General features: G+C 41.0%; 1 protein-coding gene and 1 long non-coding RNA gene across 3 annotated transcripts; one reads left to right on the top strand and one right to left on the bottom strand.

The window, feature by feature from the left end:
• Positions 1 to 4,088: 4,088 nt before the first annotated feature.
• Positions 4,089 to 12,906, top strand: LOC129861044 (uncharacterized). 2 transcript variants are annotated; one of them, XR_008760497.1, is made up of 4 exons: positions 4,089 to 4,107; positions 8,768 to 8,967; positions 11,454 to 11,592; positions 11,687 to 12,906. It is a non-coding gene; the product is annotated as an uncharacterized LOC129861044 (long non-coding RNA). The 2 variants fall into 2 exon arrangements; XR_008760496.1 differs by lacking the exon at positions 4,089 to 4,107 and adding an exon at positions 7,468 to 7,571.
• A 693-nt stretch (positions 12,907 to 13,599) lies between these two features.
• On the bottom strand, positions 13,600 to 17,455 carry LOC129861043 (cytosolic sulfotransferase 2-like). Its single transcript, XM_055932089.1, has 8 exons — positions 17,294 to 17,455; positions 15,364 to 15,502; positions 15,147 to 15,269; positions 14,876 to 14,976; positions 14,665 to 14,791; positions 14,474 to 14,571; positions 14,151 to 14,325; positions 13,600 to 14,035 (listed from the first exon to the last, which is right to left on the bottom strand). The coding sequence occupies exons 2-8, from the start codon at positions 15,500 to 15,502 to the stop codon at positions 13,923 to 13,925; spliced, it is 876 nt and encodes a 291-aa protein (XP_055788064.1). The 5' UTR covers positions 17,294 to 17,455; the 3' UTR covers positions 13,600 to 13,922.
• Positions 17,456 to 18,412: the final 957 nt, after the last annotated feature.

The raw sequence follows: 18,412 nt of genomic DNA on the forward strand, positions 1-18,412 counted from the left end.
GCGTTGTGTGCCTTTTTTCAGAAAGGAGAGCTTCGCGCCACTTGGCCAGTGTGCTTGCTAGTTCAAGAGGGGAAAACGATGTTCTAAATCCAAACAACGACTGTTCTGGACAAAGGACCCCTTGTCCAACATTCTGATGGAAGATCATCAAAAGTAAGAAACATTTTATGATGCTATTTCATATATCTGTCGAACTGTATACTAGTAGTTTTGCACCCCGGTTTTGGCCACTCTCTCGCTATAACATAAGCCTTATGTCATAATGAAGATATTGTTAGAATTCTAACACTGCGATTGCATTAAGAACTAGTGTTACTATCATTTCCTATACAACATGTATTTTTTTGTAATGTTTATGAATAGCTATTTGGTCAGAATAGGTGAGAGTCTAATAGAAATATCCGCACATTCTGGGAAAAATAAGCTACATTAGCATAATGGATAACCACTGATTTCAGCTCTAAATATGCACATTTTCGAACAAAAAGTATGTATAACCTGATGTTAATGGACTGTCATCTGAGGAAGGTTTATGAAGGTTAGTGAAAATTGATATCTTTTACTGGTTTATTCGCTAACGCTAACGTGCCTATTGCTATCGCTAACGTGCCTTGATGAATGAATGCGGTTGTGTGTAGGCTATTGTAGTAAGCTAATATAATGCTATATTGTGTTTTCGCTGTAAAACACTTTAAAAAATCTGAAATATTGGCAGGATTCACAAGATGCTTGTCTCTCATTTGCTGTACACGATGCATTTTTCAGAAATGTTTTATGATGAGTATTTAGGTATTCCACGTTGGTATCTATAATTACTCTGGCTGCTTCGGTGCTATTTTTGACGGTAGCTGTGATGGTAGCTGCAATGTACAACTGATTTATACCTCAAATATGCAAATTTTTCGAACAAAACAGATTTATTGTGTAACATGTTATAAGACTGTCATCTGATGAAGTTGTTTCTTGGTTAGTTTGGTTGGTTCTTGGTTAGTTAGGTTGGCTTTGTGCATGCTACCTGTGCTGTGAAAAATGTCTATCCTTCTTTGTATTTGGTGGTGAGCTAACATAAATATACGTGCTGTTTTCGCTGTAAAACATTTAAACATCGGACATGTTGACTGGATTCACAAGATGTGTATCTTTCATTTGCTGTATTGGACTTGTTAATGTGTGAAAGTTAAATATTTCAAAAAAATATTTTTTGAATTTCGCGCTCTGCCTTTTCAGTGGAATGCGGGAGGTGTGGGAGGTGTTCCACTAGCGGAACTGCTGGGGCTAGACAGGTTAACCCCTTGTAGATCCATTACCATTCTCCAATCTGTACTCTGAGCTGCTTTTTTAACTGGGAACAAGGGAGAATTACAAAATGCTTCATTGCCTGGAATGATTACCCCTCCTTTCCTTAATTGCTCAAAAATTGGAGTAATACCTTTTATTGCCTCTGGTTTCATGGGATATTGCTTCTGATATGGCCTATGATTAGATTTAGGTACTACCTGTATTGGAGTTACCCCTTTAATTAATCCTACGTCTGCTGGACCTTGTGATCATAAATGTTCAGGGACTATCTCTAATTCTAACTCCTGTTCTTCTGTTAACAGGTACTCCTCTCCTCAGTATTTTACACACTCATTCAGATGTACACCAGGAACACTATACGCTCTCCAATTTAGCTTCCTACGATACCTATCGTTTGATGGACTGTGTTGATCTCCCCAATCATGTCTACCCAGTCTGTGATTTTCCTCCCCTTTGACACCCACTGGCCCATGTCCTCCCACCCTTCCAAGGGCTCCTTGGCGAGAGATACATGGGGACTCCACCTTTCTCTGAACAGCTTCTGACTCTGAGGAGGTAGCTCCACTTCCACAGCAGCATGAGTGCTGTCATGGTGAAACCACTTTAACCCTATAGTTCTCTCTGGGGTTTTAAGTAATGCTTCCTCATAGACTGGATCTGGAACTGGGTGTTTGTTATAGCAGAGAGTACAGTGTAAGTCATTGGGAGACATCTTAATGAGTCCTGGTACTACTTTGTCTGAGAGTTCCATCAAGGTTTTAGGAATTACATTTACATTTACATTTAAGTCATTTAGCAGACGCTCTTATCCAGAGCGACTTACAAATTGGAATATCCGTTATCCCCCAGCAAATCCTGACTGTACCAATAACATGGCTCCCCGTCCCCACAGACAACCATATTATCTCTGACAATGTATGCCTTCATTCCCCTCTCAGTGGGAGTGACGGCTACATTCAGTTTAGTCATTACATCCCGGCCTAACAGGTTGACGGGGCATAGCTTCAATATCAGAACAGGAACAGTGGCTTCTCCCCCAGATAACTCATGTTTCAGTGTTACAGGAGCGGATAGCCATTCCATGAATTGGTGACCTGATGCTGACCGTACTATGATCTTTTCCCCATTACTTTTTACCCTGTCGGGAGCATCGTCTGCACAGGTTTCTGTGTGACAAGCCCCAGTATCACACAGAAATTGAATTTTCTTTCCCATTATTGTTAGTGTCAAATAGGGTTTCTGTTCCTGTTGGAATGCCAAATCAATAGTAGCCCATTAAAAAACTTCACAATTAGTGTTTACAACCGAATCCTGAAAATCCTCCTTCTTCTCACTAGAGTCTATTCCCCTGCTCCCCATAATTAGTCATGCCTCATCTTCCTCTTCCTCCTCTGAGTCTGGCTGAAGGAGCCTGAGCTTTTCTCTCTAATTTCCTCGACCCTCTCTCCTGCCTCTCCTATCCTAGTTCTTTTTACAGTCTCGGTGATCATGGCCTCCTTCATTGCAGTGTTTACACGGTGCCTCACAATCTCTAGCAAAATGTCCTGCCTTGCCACAATTGAAACATTGATTCCCCCTTTCTCTCCTACACTACTAGTCCGTCCTCCTCTGACACCCATACACTTCCCTGCAATCTCTCCTAGAGTAGCCATTAGATACTCAGCTCTCTTCTGTTCCTTTTTTGCTCTCTCACTTTTCACATGCTGCTCATAGTGAACAGCATATCTCTTCACCCCTCTCAGCTCTGCTAGCCCCCACGCCGACTAGGTTCTGTTTGATGGCATGGCTTATCTCGGGACGCATTCCACTAAGGAAAGCAATATTTAATTGCTGATGATACGGGGCAATAGGGGGCAGTATTTTCACGTTCAGATGAAAGCATGCCCAGAGTAAACTTCCTGCTACTCAGGCCCAGAAGCTAATATATGCATATTATTAGTATTGGATCAGTCTAAAACGTTGCACATACACTGCTGCCATCTAGTGGACAAAATATAAATTGTGCCTGGTCTGGAATAATACATTACTTTCTCTTGCATTTCAAAGATGATGGTACAGAAAAAAAGAGAAAAAAAATGTATATTTTCTTTGTGTAATCTTTTACCAGATCTAATGTGTTATATTCTCTAACATTCGTTTTACATTGCCACAAGCTTCAAAGTGTTTCCTTTAAAATGGTATCAAGAATATGCATATCCTTGCAGCAGGTCCTGAGCTACAGGCAGTTCAATTTGAGTATGTCATTTTAGGCGAAAAAAAAAAAAAGGGTTGGATCCTTTTAACAAAGCCTAAGTCTTAATGTTTCTCAAATGATGACAGTAAAACCATACTACACATGATAGCAATTCCTACAAACCAAAACAACTGACTTACCCTGCTCTTTCTGAGTAAGATACCTCAGGGTGAATGCACTGCTTACAAAATGACTCCTAATTATTCTCTGTGTTCCTCCTTTCCCATCTCCTCCCCAATCTCTCTTCCATCATTTTCTTTTCAATTGAGGGAAAGGGTCTGGTTTGTTCTGGATCTACTCCAAAGCTGAGGGGCTTTTCTGCTTTCCCTCTCAGTATCTCATGTGTCACTACTGAATCGCCAGGGAAACTTACATTACCAGAAATTCACCACTTGGTGGCAGCTGGACACAGAATTGAGCGAAGGTAATATTACATTAAACTTACCATATGCTTCCCAGTCAATACAGTTTGCGCATATATTATGACAACATTTTGTGTCATTTTTGTTAGTTTTGGTGTTCGACAGCGTTCAACGTTTTTTTGTGGGCTGTTGAAGCACACATTCTTTCTTGAGGTAAGTCGAAGTTCTGTGATTGGTCACCAGTAGGGATTCTTCAATGAAGTGTTTGTTGTCATTCAATGACAGACGCCTATTTTTCAAGCTATTTTTTTAACTTGAAAAATACTGCCCCAAACATCTTAGTTAGATGTAAAATTACTCAACCAAGACCTCCGCGGCAAAAACTTCAAAATTCTTGAATTATCTTTGATTAATTCAGACTATTTTGAGGAAGTGTACTGGCTGTGTTTTTGATATGCCATTGTGGGAGAATTTTCCAGTCATCTGGTGATTCTCAGTAACTATACTGTTCTCTTTGAAGTAGACATAAAAATTGATATAAGTTTAAATATTAGACATGTGTAAGCAGAATGAAGGCTGAAGCCCATGTGAGTGTACAAAGCTGGACCAACATCGAGTTAACCATTAGACATGTAAAAAACAGAACGCAAGCAGAATCTGTGTGGATGAGGCATGGTAGACTAACAAGACGTGACTGGTCTGGGCCATGTCTGATCTTGTGAAGGCTAACAGACACGCACATGGGTTAACTTCTTATGGCTGCAGGGGCAGTATTGAGTAGCTTGGATGAAAGGTGTACAGAGGTGTCCATAGTAATCTGCCTGCTCCTCAGTCCCAGTTGCTAATATATGCATATTATTTGAATTATGTCTGTGAGTATAACAGAACTCATGTGGTAGGCAAAAACCTGAGAACTTCCACTTCCTGTTTGAATTGTTTCTGAGGTGGCAGATTTTCAACCAAGCTCTTATTGAAATTACAGCGAGATATTGATGAGTTTTCACTCCCTACGGCTTCCACTAGATGGCAACAGTCAATAGAACTTTGTCTGATGACTCTATTGTGAAGGGGGGCCGAAGGAGACAGGAATTAGTAATCACTGCCATGAGGTGACCACACATTGAACAGTCGCCTTCACATGAGGAGGACCTCCGTTCCACCACTCTTCTGAAGTCAATCTAATTCTCCGGTTGGAACGTTATTCAAGATGTATGTTAACAACATTCTAAAGATTGATTCAGTACATCGTTTGACATGTCCCGTGTGGCTCAGTTGGTAGAGCATGGTGCTTGCAACGCCAGGGTTGTGGGTTCGTTTCCCACGGGGGACCAGTACAAAAAAGTATGAATGTATGTAAGTCGCTCTGGATAAGAGCGTCTGCTAAATGACTTAAATGTAAATGTAATGTTTCTACTGACTGTTACGGACCTTTTGGACATTTCGTCACGTTATAGTGGATGCGCTTTGTGACTTTGGAATTGTTTACCGCTGACGCGCTAACCAAAGTAGCTAATTCGACATAAATAACGGATGTTATCGAACAAATCATGCATTCATTTTATCTCTATTTCTGCTTTTTGTGAAAGCTATCTTTCGCTGGAAAAATTGCTGTGCTTATTGTGGTTTGGTGGTGACCTAACATAATCGTTTTTAGTGCTTTCGCTGAAAAGCATATTTGAAATTGGACACTTTGGTGGGATTAACAACAAGATTACCTTTAAAATGATATAAGACACATGTATGTTTGAGGAATTTTAATTATGAGATTTCTGTTGTTTGAATTTGGCGCCCTGCACTTTCACTGGCTGCTGTCATATCGATCCCGGTAGCGGGATGCAGCCATAAGAAGTTATTGACATAGACAACATCGGCCTGAACTTGTGAAGACCTTTGACAGGAACATTAGCTAATCAGTGATAGGCACCAGTAGGAATATGCATGTCACGCCACCAGTAGAATCTATGCCCCAATGTCTGAGCCAGTAAGAGAATGGAAACTAAGACAAGATTCACAAAGTGGAGTGACGATGTTATGTAACTGTATAAAACCAAGCACAAAGAATGAAGAGTCAGTTCTTCCATGGAATTGCTTGGCTTTGTTACTCTCTGTAATAAAGTCTATTCAATAAGTATTTGATTCAATATTTTCCACAACACCGCCTCAAGAGGACAAACAGTAGAATTGCTGCTTGTTTCTTGTTTTTCAAGCGAATGGCTTTTTAAGGGAGTATGCAAAGATTGCTTCTCCTTACCGAGTTCTGCTAGGAACAAACCAAACCTATGTTTGTGTATGCCTTTACAAACCTGACCTGACCCCAGACATACTCAATCCCCCACCTTCCATTAATAATAGTATCGATCCATGGGCTCCATGTGTGCCAGATCCGCATAAATTTTTGAAGCAATTGAAACCTGAAAATTCCTACTTTACAGTGATAGATTTGGCAAATGCTTTCTTTAGCATTCCAGTACACCCCGATAGTCAAGGGTGGTTCGGGTGCACTTTTATGGGGAGCAAATGGACGTACTCGAGGACTCCCCAGGGATTTTTGGAAAGTCCCACAATTTACAGCCAGGCTATTACCTGAAATCTAGGTCAGTTTGACCCTCCATGAGGAACTCAAGTTTTGATATATGTAGATGACATTTTGGTGGCAAACCCCTCTCAAGAGGGCTGTAAAGCTGACACTCTAGCTCTGTTAATGTTTTTGGCTGAACAGGGGCATAAAGTCAGTAAGAAAAAGTTGCGGCTGTGGCGGGGGGAGGTTATCTATCTAGGACACACCATAACACAGGAAGGGAGAACACTTAACTTGACTAGAAAAACAGCCATTTTAGAAGCACCTAAACCACTCAATAAGAAACAAGTTTTCTTGGAATGATTAACTATTGCCATGCGTGGATACCCCACTTTGCATTACATACCGGAAAGTTCAGTGAGTTGATATATGGTAAAGCTATGGCAGCCAGAGAGAAGATAGAGTGGACTTGGGAAGCAGATGAACAGTTTATGAGCATCAAGAAGCTGTTAACTTCCAGCACAGTCTTAGCATTCCCCAGATATGATAAGCCCTTCACACAAACAGTGGCTTGTAGGGAGGGGTTCATGACATCTGTACTAACACAGAAACATGGGGGAAAAAATAAGCCAATCGCTTACTGCTCCTCCCGACTAGATGAAGTAGCTCAGGCTATGCCACAGTGCTTGTAATATGTGGTGGCAGCCGCACAGGCAGTAGAAGACTCTGCCTCAGTGGTACTTTATCATGATCTGACCTTAAAGGTTCTGCATGCTGTATCCATTTTGCTATAGAAACACAAAACGGCATACATATCACCGGCTAGACATCTATCATGTATAATAATTCTGTTAAATATGCCTAATTTCTACAATAGAAAGTTGTACTACTCTGAACCCCTCCACATTAGTTCCAATTGAAATAGATGGCAGCCCACATGATTGTGTAACGGAAACCGATTTGACAGACCTAGCTTTATCTGATGGGGAACTGACTATGTTTGTAGATGACTCATCGAGAAAGAACCCTGACGGCACAAATGCCACAGGATATGCTGTCAGTAACAGAAGTTGAGGTTTTGGAAGCAGAGCACCAAGGATTTATTCAGCACAACAGGGAGAGATTGTTGCACTCACCCGGGCATGTCAGTTGGGGATCGGTAAGCGGGTTACCATTTATACTGACAGTGCCTATGCATTTAATACAGTACATGTCTTTGCAGCCTAATGGAGAAACAGAGGAATGGTAACCACTTCTGGTAAACCGATTACACATGCTCAGTTGATTTTGAATCTCTTAGATGCTGTTCTTTTACCAGAGAAGTTAGCAATTTGTAAGTGTGAGGCTCATACTACAGGAACAGATAGTATTAGCAACGGTAACAGAAGGGCAGACCAGGAAGCGAAGAGGGCAGGCCTCAAGCCACAGCCGCCACCACAGTAATTCTTAAAAGAGGAAGTGAACATAGACAGAACCATCTTAAAAGATTGTCAGTCTAGAGCACCAATAAAATAGATTTTAAAATGGGAGAAGTTGGGAGCAATATATAGAAATGATATTTGGTGTCATGATAAGTTGCCTATATTACCTAAGTCATTGTTTAGATATGCAGCAATGTTGGGCAGAGCCATGTATCAACAGGAGGGATGGTGGAGATAATAAGGAAGCACTTCGTAGCATACGGGATCATAAATTACTTATTTTTTTTTGTTCCAGATGTGTTATTTGTGCACAGAATTATCACCAGGGTAGACAGAAAGCACCACAGGGAGAATATCCCTGGGCGAAATATCCTTTCCAACAACTAGAAATTGATTTTATAGAACTCACTAAAAGTGAAGGAAAAAGTGGTGTCTAACTATCATAGATAAATATACTAAATGGGTGGAAGCTTTTCCCACCTCTGCAGATGCAATAGCAGTGGCTAAGGCATTATACCAAGATCTTATTCCTAGATTTGGTCTAGCAGAAACCCTTTATTCCGACAATGGGTCCCATTTTTCGAATCAAATTATAGACAACATTGGACAGAAATTCGGTCTAAATATGAAGAAACATTGTTCCTATCATCCGCGATCGGCAGGTCTGATAGAGCGCATGAACGGTACGATAAAAAGCAGGTTAAGAAAGACTCACATGAGCACAGGTAGAAATTGGGTACAGTGCTTACCCATAGTGATAATGATCATAAGGATAACCCTTGATAACGATGGATTATCTCCATTCAAGAAAGTGTTTGGGAGGCCTTATAGGATGCCCGCGTTAGGAGAGCCCGAACAGGGTTATGTTGAATCAGAAAATACCATTACAGAACACATGAGGAAATTGTTTAGTAACTACGCCCGTATGTCAAAGATTCTAGGCCCAACAGGAGAGTTGCAGAGTAAGGTGACACATAGATCCAACCAGGAGATTGGGTCTGGGTCCAATCCCTCAAGAAAAAAGACTGGAAACAGCCACGGTGGGAAGGACCATACCAGGTGCTACTGGTGACAGCCTTTGCAGTACAAATAGCGGAAAGAGCCACCTTGGTCCATATTACACACTGCAAGAGGGTAAGACACACTGACACTGTCGAATAAACACAGAGTTAGGATAAGAACCGAAAACCAATAGGGTTCGGGGGGTCACCTCTCTAACGAAGATTCCCTAACCCGCCCGATCCTCACAGTGTGCGTTCAATAGAAGTGGAAGTATGGGTTGGCCCCTAGCCAGTGATATGTTCTCCGGAAAGGGGTGGGGCTTTATAGGAGTACTGATCGGTCTGAGCTGTCTAATTGTGGGAGCCATATTCCTAATACACCATGAACCACTCGAGAAGGCAGAAGGTGGTAACTTGACCCATAATGTGAAAGAAGAGGATTTAGCATTACCAAGATACCTGAGGTCACTTAATCTGGATAGAAAGGAGGTGAGAGTAGAGTTGGGGAAGGATGTGTCCGTTGAATTCTATGTAGACCAAATAGGGTCCTTAACATACATAATCAATCATATTTCAACCTGACGGTAAACTGTTCAATACTACAGAGATGGAAAATGTCGAGCCACATCTCTCCTGCGCAGGAACTAATCAATGGACACCTGATGCGTTTTGATAAATCTCGCTAGTTTTTCAAAATAAAAGCCTAAAACTATGTCTAAAGCCTGGTCACAGCCTGAGAAAGCCATTGGAAAAGGAATCTGGTTGATACGCCTTTAAATGGAGGAGGGGCAAGCAATGGAACAGGGATAACATTTTTTTTAAATGCACTTCCGGGTTGGAGTTCCTCAGGTTTTCGCCTGCAAAATCAGTTCTGTTATACTCACAGACAATATTTTGACAGTTTTGGAAACTTTAGAGTGTTTTCTATCCTAATCTGTCAATTATATACATATTCTAATATCTGAGCCTGAGAAATAGTCCGTTTACCTTGGGAACGTTATTTTTCCAAATATAAAAATTCTGCCCCCTAGCTGAAAGAGGTTAACCTCCTGGCAGTCTAGGACTTTGACTTTTTGTGGAAGATATCTGTGTAGATCCCCGTGTAACTCCTGGAATCAGGTCATAGCTCACACAGAGAGAGAAGGCTATGTAAATCCACATTCCCAATATACAAACAGATGGAGTATAGTAAAGGTCAGGGTTTTTGACTGCAATCCGAAGCAAGGGACGTATTGCATAAAGGTGCGAATTACCATTAAAAGCATGAAGAAAGAGGATCTCGGGTTATGGCATGTTGGCTTCGACCAGACCAGCATCGACACTAAGGTACTATTCCGGGTAGTAGAGGTTAGGGCTGGTGATAGATCTACAGCCAGCCAGGATACAAGCAATACCTCTGATAGAACGGACGTCATCCGTGGAGTCATCCAGAGTCAAGGACTGGTGAGGATAGTTCAAACTAAAGATCTCAAAGAAGTTATAGAGGTAGAAGCAGGGTTTGTGGATACCAATTTGTGGATGGAGTGGATCCAATATACAGCAAGGCCTATGGCTAAGGAAGTGTGCTATGCCTGTGGAACAGCTAAACCCTGGTTAACGACCATCCCGTTCCCACTTGATGGAACTAATTCACCTAGAGGGGTAGCGTGAATGGTAAAGCTTCCATGAAAGTAGGAAAGCCTGACAATGATAGCTGTACTGATCTACATTATTTGTATCCCTATGTGTCTATTAGATCTAGGCTTCCCCCCTTCGTAGTGGCAGGAGGAGACTATTATTTTTTGGCCCGGTACAACCCTCATGGGAGGGACGTAGAGGAGGTGGCTAGATGTAACAAGACTGAGAATGTCACATCTGATGTGACTATGAGGGATCTGACCGGGTGGTTGAGCTCCGAGGACTTCAGTAAAATAAAAAGACCGAGAGCTGATGTCTGGTGGTTGTGTGGGGGAGTGGAATTATGGTCAACTCTACCTACAAATTAGTCGGGCATATGTGCTCTTGTACAGTTAGAAATGCCTTCACCCTCATCCATCACCATGACCTCATGCCAGTAAAGCGGGCAAGAAGAAGCTCTCCGTCTGGGACCTTTGACGACAGAGTATATATTGACAATATTGGGGTTCCACAGGGGGTGCCAGACAAATTTAAAGCTAGACACCAGATATTAGCAGGGTTGGAGTCTAGCATTTTCTGGTGGTCAACTCTCAATAAGAATGTAGATTGTATTAATTATATCTATTATAATCAACAGCGTTTCATCAACTATACCAGGAATGTGATAAAAGGGTCAGCAGAACAGACAGATGCAGCTAGTTTAATGAAATGACACAATAGAATAGCATTGGATATGTTACTGGCCGAGAAGGGTGGTGTGTGTGTGATATTCGGATCAGCATGCTGTTCTTACATTCCTAATAACACAGCTCCAGACGGATCAGTGACCAAGGCCCTGGCTGGTTTAACATTTGTAGGCAAACATATCAATGGAGCGTTATTCCTCTCTATGTTTGAATAATTCAACCATTTGGATCGCTAAAAGATTCTGTTCAAGTTTCATATCCAAGCATAAACAATACTGTGGTGATCCTTGATCGAATACATGTCCCACTTTTACAGATGGAGCTGCCACCTCGACCAAAACTCTTTGACTTCCATGGAGTCTCCATGACCAACTACTTCACTGGCAACTGGGACAATGTACAGAACTTCCAGGCCAGACCAGATGACATTCTCATCGCTACCTACCCCAAAGCAGGTCTCTCTCAGTCTGAGGTTGATGTTTCATTAAAGATAGTGTTTGGGTTTGTGAATGACTGTGTATGTGTCCCCTATCTGTATTCCTCTCTTAGGAACCACATGGGTCTCCTACATTCTAGACCTGCTGTATTTTGGCCAGACAGACCCTGAGCATCAGAGACCCATCTTTGAGAAAGTTCCTTTCCTGGAGTTGCTCCTTCCTCTTTACCCTCCAGGTTTGAATAGAATGAATGGAATTTGAATGTCTATATGACCCGAAGCGGTTAAAGAGCCAGCAACTTGCACATACACACACCCTCCACTTTTCACAGCTGTCTCAGCTGTATGTTCACTATGCCTGTGGACAGCATGACACTCGCACTGTAAAAAGTGGGATGGCGCTGTTGTTCATCTGAAGTGCTTCTACTATTTGGAATGATAGAAAATTACACTACTTTATTCAATACTTAAATAAAAGTATTTTTCAAGTGAAAAAAATTGCTTGAAAACTAGCCGTCTGTCATTGAATGACAACAAACACTTCTTTGAAGAATCCCTACTGTTGACCAATCACGGAACTTCGACTTACCTCAAGAAAGAATGTGTGCTTCAACAGCCCACGCTGTTGAACATCAACGCTGTCGAACATCAAAAATAACAAAAATGACACAAAATGTTGTCATAATATATGCGCAAACTGTATTGACTGGGAAGCATGTGGTAAGCTTAATGTAATATTAACTTCGCTCAATTCTGTGTCCAGCTGCCACATAGTGGTGAATTTCAGGTAATTTTAAGTGCCCCCGTTTATTCAGTAGTGACACATGAGATGGTGAAAGAGCAGAAAATCTCCTCAGCTCTGGAGTAGATCCAGAACAAACCAGACCCTTTCCCTCAAGTGAAAAGAAAATGATGGAAGAGAGATTGGGGAGGAGATGGGAAAGGAGGAGCACAGAGAATAAATTAGGAGTCATTTTGTAAGCAGTGCATTCACCCTGAGGTATCTTACTCAGAAAGAGCAGGGTAAGTCAGTTGTTTTGGTTTGTAGGAATTGCTTTCATGTGTAGTATGGTTTTACTGTCATCATTTGAGAAACATTAAGACTTAGGCTTTGTTTAAAGGATTCAACCCTTTTTTCAATTTTCGATTAATGACATACCCAAATTGAACTGCCTGTAGCTCAGGACCTGCTGCAAGGATATGCATATTCTTGATACCATTTGAAAGGAAACACTTTGAAGCTTGTGGCAATGTGAAATGAATGTTGGAGAATATAACACATTCGATCTGTTAACAGATTATACAATGAAAATAAAATAATTTTTTCTCCTTTTTTTTCTGTACCATCATCTTTGAATTGCAAGAGAAAGGCCATAATGTATTATTCCAGCTCAGGCTAAATAAAAGATTCGGCCACAAGATGGCAGCAGTGTATGTGCAACGTTTTAGTCTGATCCAATGAACCATTGCATATATGTTCAAAATGTTGAATCAAGACTGCCTAAATGTGCCTTATTGGTTTATTAATACATTGTCAAGTTCATAATTGTGCACTCTCCTCAAACAATAGCATGGTATTATTTCATTGTAATAGCTACTGTAAATTGGACAGTGCAGTTGGATTAACAAGAATGTAAACGTTCTGCCCATATCAGATATGCCTATGTTCTGGGATTTTTTTGTTATTTACAAGCTAATGCTAATCACATTAGCCTACGTTAGCTCAACCGTCCCGCGGGGTGATACCGATCCCATAGAGGTTAACCGCTTTGGTTCATATAGATATTTCATATCAATTTAAATACAAGTACATGAACATCAATGTATTACGTTTAGTCATACTGTATACTGTACACGAGTAGGAATTGTTACAGTTTCAAAGAATGTATATATTTTTAAACAGAATAAAACAATGCTTGATGCTTATTAATGCTCTTCTCCATTCACATATTTATTACTGTATCGACTCTCACTGTTTTTTTTCTCATACACTGAAAAACAGACCAGGCAAGAGGATTTACAAATAGCTCACATTGCTAAGAATGTACTGTGCAGAATGTCCTCATTTTACTTTTGTTTTTAGTTCTCAACCTATAGCTAATTTCTCAAAGTAGCATCAATCATTCTCAAAAAATGATATTAAAAGACACTCCATGATTTTCTCATTCACACTCTAGGATATAATATGATATGATCCTCACCCTGTATATTTCAATACCATAACCCAGTTAACTGTGGACCAATGGAAGACTGACACCCCAGCCGAGCCTATTGTAGGTCCATATGCGCCAAATAAACAATCAATCAACCTGACCACAAACAATCAGACAATCAACTTGACCACAACCCCTAGACTACAGTGCGGAACTGTACGGTGGTGTTCTTCATCTTCTTCTTATAGTCTTCATCAAACTGTTCACTCTGGGCCACAGTGAAGTGGTTCTTCCAGTCACCAACCTTTCCTGGAGAGTGGGAGAGAGAGAGAGTCATGAGCAAAGAAAAGGTGGTGGAAATAGAGAGGGGAGGAGGGAACGACTGACAGAGAGAGAGGTATAGGGGAGAAATTGAGAAGTCTACCTTTTCGCATGAATGGAGAGATTTTGAAATCCATGATTGGGAGGGTGGAACAGTTGGCTATGTTGTTCTTCTTCATTGTATCAAACTGCACTCCTCCTCTCACCTGCTCCTTCTTCTCTGCTGAAGGAGACAAACCTAGGAAGGAGCACAGCCTGTCCAGCTCTCTCCTCGTATCCTGCAGGAACACATACACACTGGATGTAGAAACAGCTAATCTCCTAGAGCAGCAGTTAGTATGGGTCTTGAGCATATGTGTGCACTGAGCTCATCAGATGCATCTTAATAATACTGTAACACACACCTAGCATCTGTATTCTACTCACCTCAACCATGTCCTCATAGAAGAGGTAGAGGATTTTGGAGTGAGTCTGTTTCTTCTCCCACCAGCCAGTCACATGGTTGAACCACGAACCAAACACCACTGAGGAAGTGCAGAGTAGACAAATTCATAGTGTGAATGGGGACTATTATCACTTGCTTATTCAATCACTCCTTTATTCACTCGTTTACTCACTCTTTCCATCCATGAATCTCTGTAAGAAGTTGTTCCAGTCTCCTGGCTCTGGCTGTGCCTGGTTCATGCGATCAAAGTGGAAATAAGACACGGCATTATCCTTGGCATTACGGGCCACATACACTATCTGCAGAGTGAGAGAGAGAGATTGCGTTTATGTATAGTGGTTATATAGTGGAGAAACATAGAAGACAAGTTACAAATACTGCACCCTGCAGTTCTGCTCCCAGAAGGACTTGGGCAGCAACTGGACTGGGAGGTGAGTCTTGATGAGGCGAGGAGAGGTGGTTAAGTTGTCCAGCACCTCCACCCCTAGGACAAACAATATAATAATGCAAAATAATGTGTAATGGATATTATCACTGCTCAGCAGTTTCTGTCATGATGTCAAGACTTTCGTTACTGCTTTGAAGACATCAGCTCAATTTTTACAGAGAAATTACAAAATAGGAGAGGTAAGTTTTCCAATGCTCTATTCAAACCTGGAGGGTAAAGAGGAATGAGCAACTCCAGGAAAGGAACTTTCTCAAAGATGGGTCTCTGATGCTCAGGGTCTGTCTGGCCAAAATACAGCAGGTCTAGAATGTAGGAGACCCATGTGGTTCCTAAGAGAGGAATACAGATAGGGGACACATACACAGTCATTCACAAACCCAAACACTATCTTTAATGAAACATCAACCTCAGACTGAGAGAGACCTGCTTTGGGGTAGGTAGCGATGAGAATGTCATCTGGTCTGGCCTGGAAGTTCTGTACATTGTCCCAGTTGCCAGTGAAGTAGTTGGTCATGGAGACTCCATGGAAGTCAAAGAGTTTTGGTCGAGGTGGCAGCTCCATCTGTAAAAGTGGGACATGTATTCGATCAAGGATCACCACAGTATTGTTTATGCTTGGATATGAAACTTGAACAGAATCTTTTAGCGATCCAAATGGTTGAATTATTCAAACATAGAGAGGAATAACACTCCATTGATATGTTTGCCTACAAATGTTAAACCTCTATGGGATTGGTCCCCCCCCCCCGCGGGACGGTTGAGCTAATGTAGGCTAATGTGATTAGCTTTAGGTTGTAAGTAACAAAAAAATCCCAGGACATAGGCATATCTGATATGGGCAGAAAGCTTAGAGTCTTGTTACCCTAACTGCACTGTCCAATTTACAGTAGCTATTACAGTGAAAGAATATCATGCTATTGTTTGAGTAGAGTGCACAATTATGAACTTGACAATGTATTAATAAAGCAATTAGGCACATTGGGCAGTCTTGATAACACATTTTTAACAGATATGCAATGGTTCAATGGATCAGTCTAAAACTTTGCACATATGCTGCCAATTCGTGGCCAAAATTTAAATTTCGCCTGAGCTGGAATAATACGTTATGGCTTTTCTCTTTCATTTCAAAGATGATGGTACAGAAAAAAAAGCGGGGGAAATATTTTTTCCCATTGTATAATCTGTTACCAGATCTAATCTGTTATTTTCTCCAACATTTATTTCACATTGCCACAAGCTTCAAAGTGTTTCCTTTCAAATGGTATCAAGAATATGCATATCCTTGCAGCAGGTCCTGAGCTACAGGCAGTTCAATTTGGGTATGTCATTTTTAGGCGAAAATTGAAAAAAAAGGTCAGATCCTTTAAACAAAGCCTAAGTCTTAATGTTTCTCAAATGATGATAGTAAAACCATACTCCACATGATAGCAATTCCTACATACCAAAATAACTGACTTACACTGTTCTTTCTGAGTAAGATACCTTAGGGTGAATGCACTGCTTACAAAATGACTCCTAATGTATTCTCTGTGTTCCTCCTTTCCGGTCTCCTCCCCCATTCTCTCTTCCATCATTTTCTTTTCACTTGAGGGAAAGGATCTGGTCTGTTCTGGATCTACTCCAGAGATGAGGAGCTTTTCTGCTCTCTCTCTCAGCATCTCATGTGTCACTACTGAATCGCCAGGGGTACTTACATTACCAGAAATTCACCACTAGGTAGCAGCTGGACACAGAATTGAGCGAAGGTAATATTACATTAAACTTACCATATGCTTCCCAGTCAATACAGTTTGCGCATACATTATGACAACATTTTGTTTCATTTTTGTTGGTTTTGGTGAAATACAGCGTTCAACATTTTTTTTGTGGGCTGTTGAAGCACACATTCTTTCTTGAGGTAAGTCGAAGTTCTATGATTGGTCAACAGTCGGGATTTTTCAATTAAGTGTTTGTTGTCATTCAATGACAGATGGCTAGTTTTCAAGCAATTTTTTTCACTTGAAAAATACTGCCCCAAACATCTTAGTTAGATGTAAAATTACTCAACCAAGACCTCCTCGGCAAAAATGTCAAAATTCTTGAATTATCTTTGATTAATTCGGACTATTTTGAGGAAGTGTACTGGCTATGTTTTTGAAATGCCGTCTCAAGAGGACAAACGGTAGAATTGCTGCTTGTTTCCTGTTTTTCAAGCGAATGGCTTTTTAAGGGAGTATGCAAAGATTGCTTCTCCTTGCCGAGTTCTGCTAGGAACAAACCAAACCTATGTTTGCGGATGTCTTTACACACCTGACCTGACCCCAGACATACTCAATTCCCCACCTTCTATTAAAGCACACACACAGACACTCACCTGATAGGCTACTGAATGGGCAGTGTCCTGGAGTAGATAGTGTCTTTGTCGTTTCTGTGCCCTTTAACCTCCTACATTGTCTTCAACACACTGTCTAAATCACTTCTCAATAGTGTATGTGTGTCTACCTCTTACCTGACCAGAGACTAGGCTGCAGAGTGTGTGCCTGGGCAGTGTGTGAAGCGTGTACACATCTTTCACCTACTGCATCAACCTTTGATCGCCAGGTTGCTTGTTAGACACCCACAATCAATACAAAAAGATACTCTGTAATGTTACTTGGTAAGGAGGTCTGGTGAGGAGGTCAGATGTCACAGGTAAATGTTCATACAGTAATTGAGGAGATAATAACCAAGCATTGGCTACCTCAACATAAAGCCTCATCAGGCACTTCAGTACCACATGCATTTATTTAAGTATCATTACAGATGCTGGCAGAGTACAAGTTTAACATTTAATATCAAATAGAATAGACACATTAACTGGAATGACATTCACTCTCACGTGTGGAAAAAAAAAAAACCATTAGCCACACCTCCAACTCTTCTGATAAGGTGCCGCCACTACATTGCCCCTGCCACTATTCAATGTGCAAGCGCATGAGTTGTTGGAAGCAATTTAGAAGCTTTCATTAAATAAATAAAAATCACACTGATCTAAAAAATACATTATTTAATTCAGGCAAATTGAATAAAGTAGGTTGGAAGAACCAAAGTGTAATTTTCTATTATTCCAAACAGTAGAAGCACTTCAGATGAACAACAGCGCCATCCCACTTTTTACAGTGCGAGTGTCATGCTTTCCACAAGCATAGTGAACATACAGCTGAGACAGCTGTGAAAAGTGGAGGGTGTTATTTTCAACCGTCTTTTTAATGTTTTTTTTATTTCTTTACTTACCTTTTGTTCACCTAATATCTTTTTTGCACTATTGGTCAGAGCCTGTAAGTAAGCATTTCACTGTAAGTGTAAGGGCTGTCGTTCTCCTCATCCTCGGACGAGGAGAGGAGAGAAGGATCAGTAGACCAAAATGCAGCATTCGGGAAATAAGCCATCTTTTTATTTTAAACGATGATGGCAACACGAAAAACAAAACACTTTCACAAATTACAAAACAAGA

This window comes from Salvelinus fontinalis, chromosome 8, assembly GCF_029448725.1.
Source record: "Salvelinus fontinalis isolate EN_2023a chromosome 8, ASM2944872v1, whole genome shotgun sequence".
Taxonomy (NCBI): domain Eukaryota; kingdom Metazoa; phylum Chordata; class Actinopteri; order Salmoniformes; family Salmonidae; genus Salvelinus; species Salvelinus fontinalis.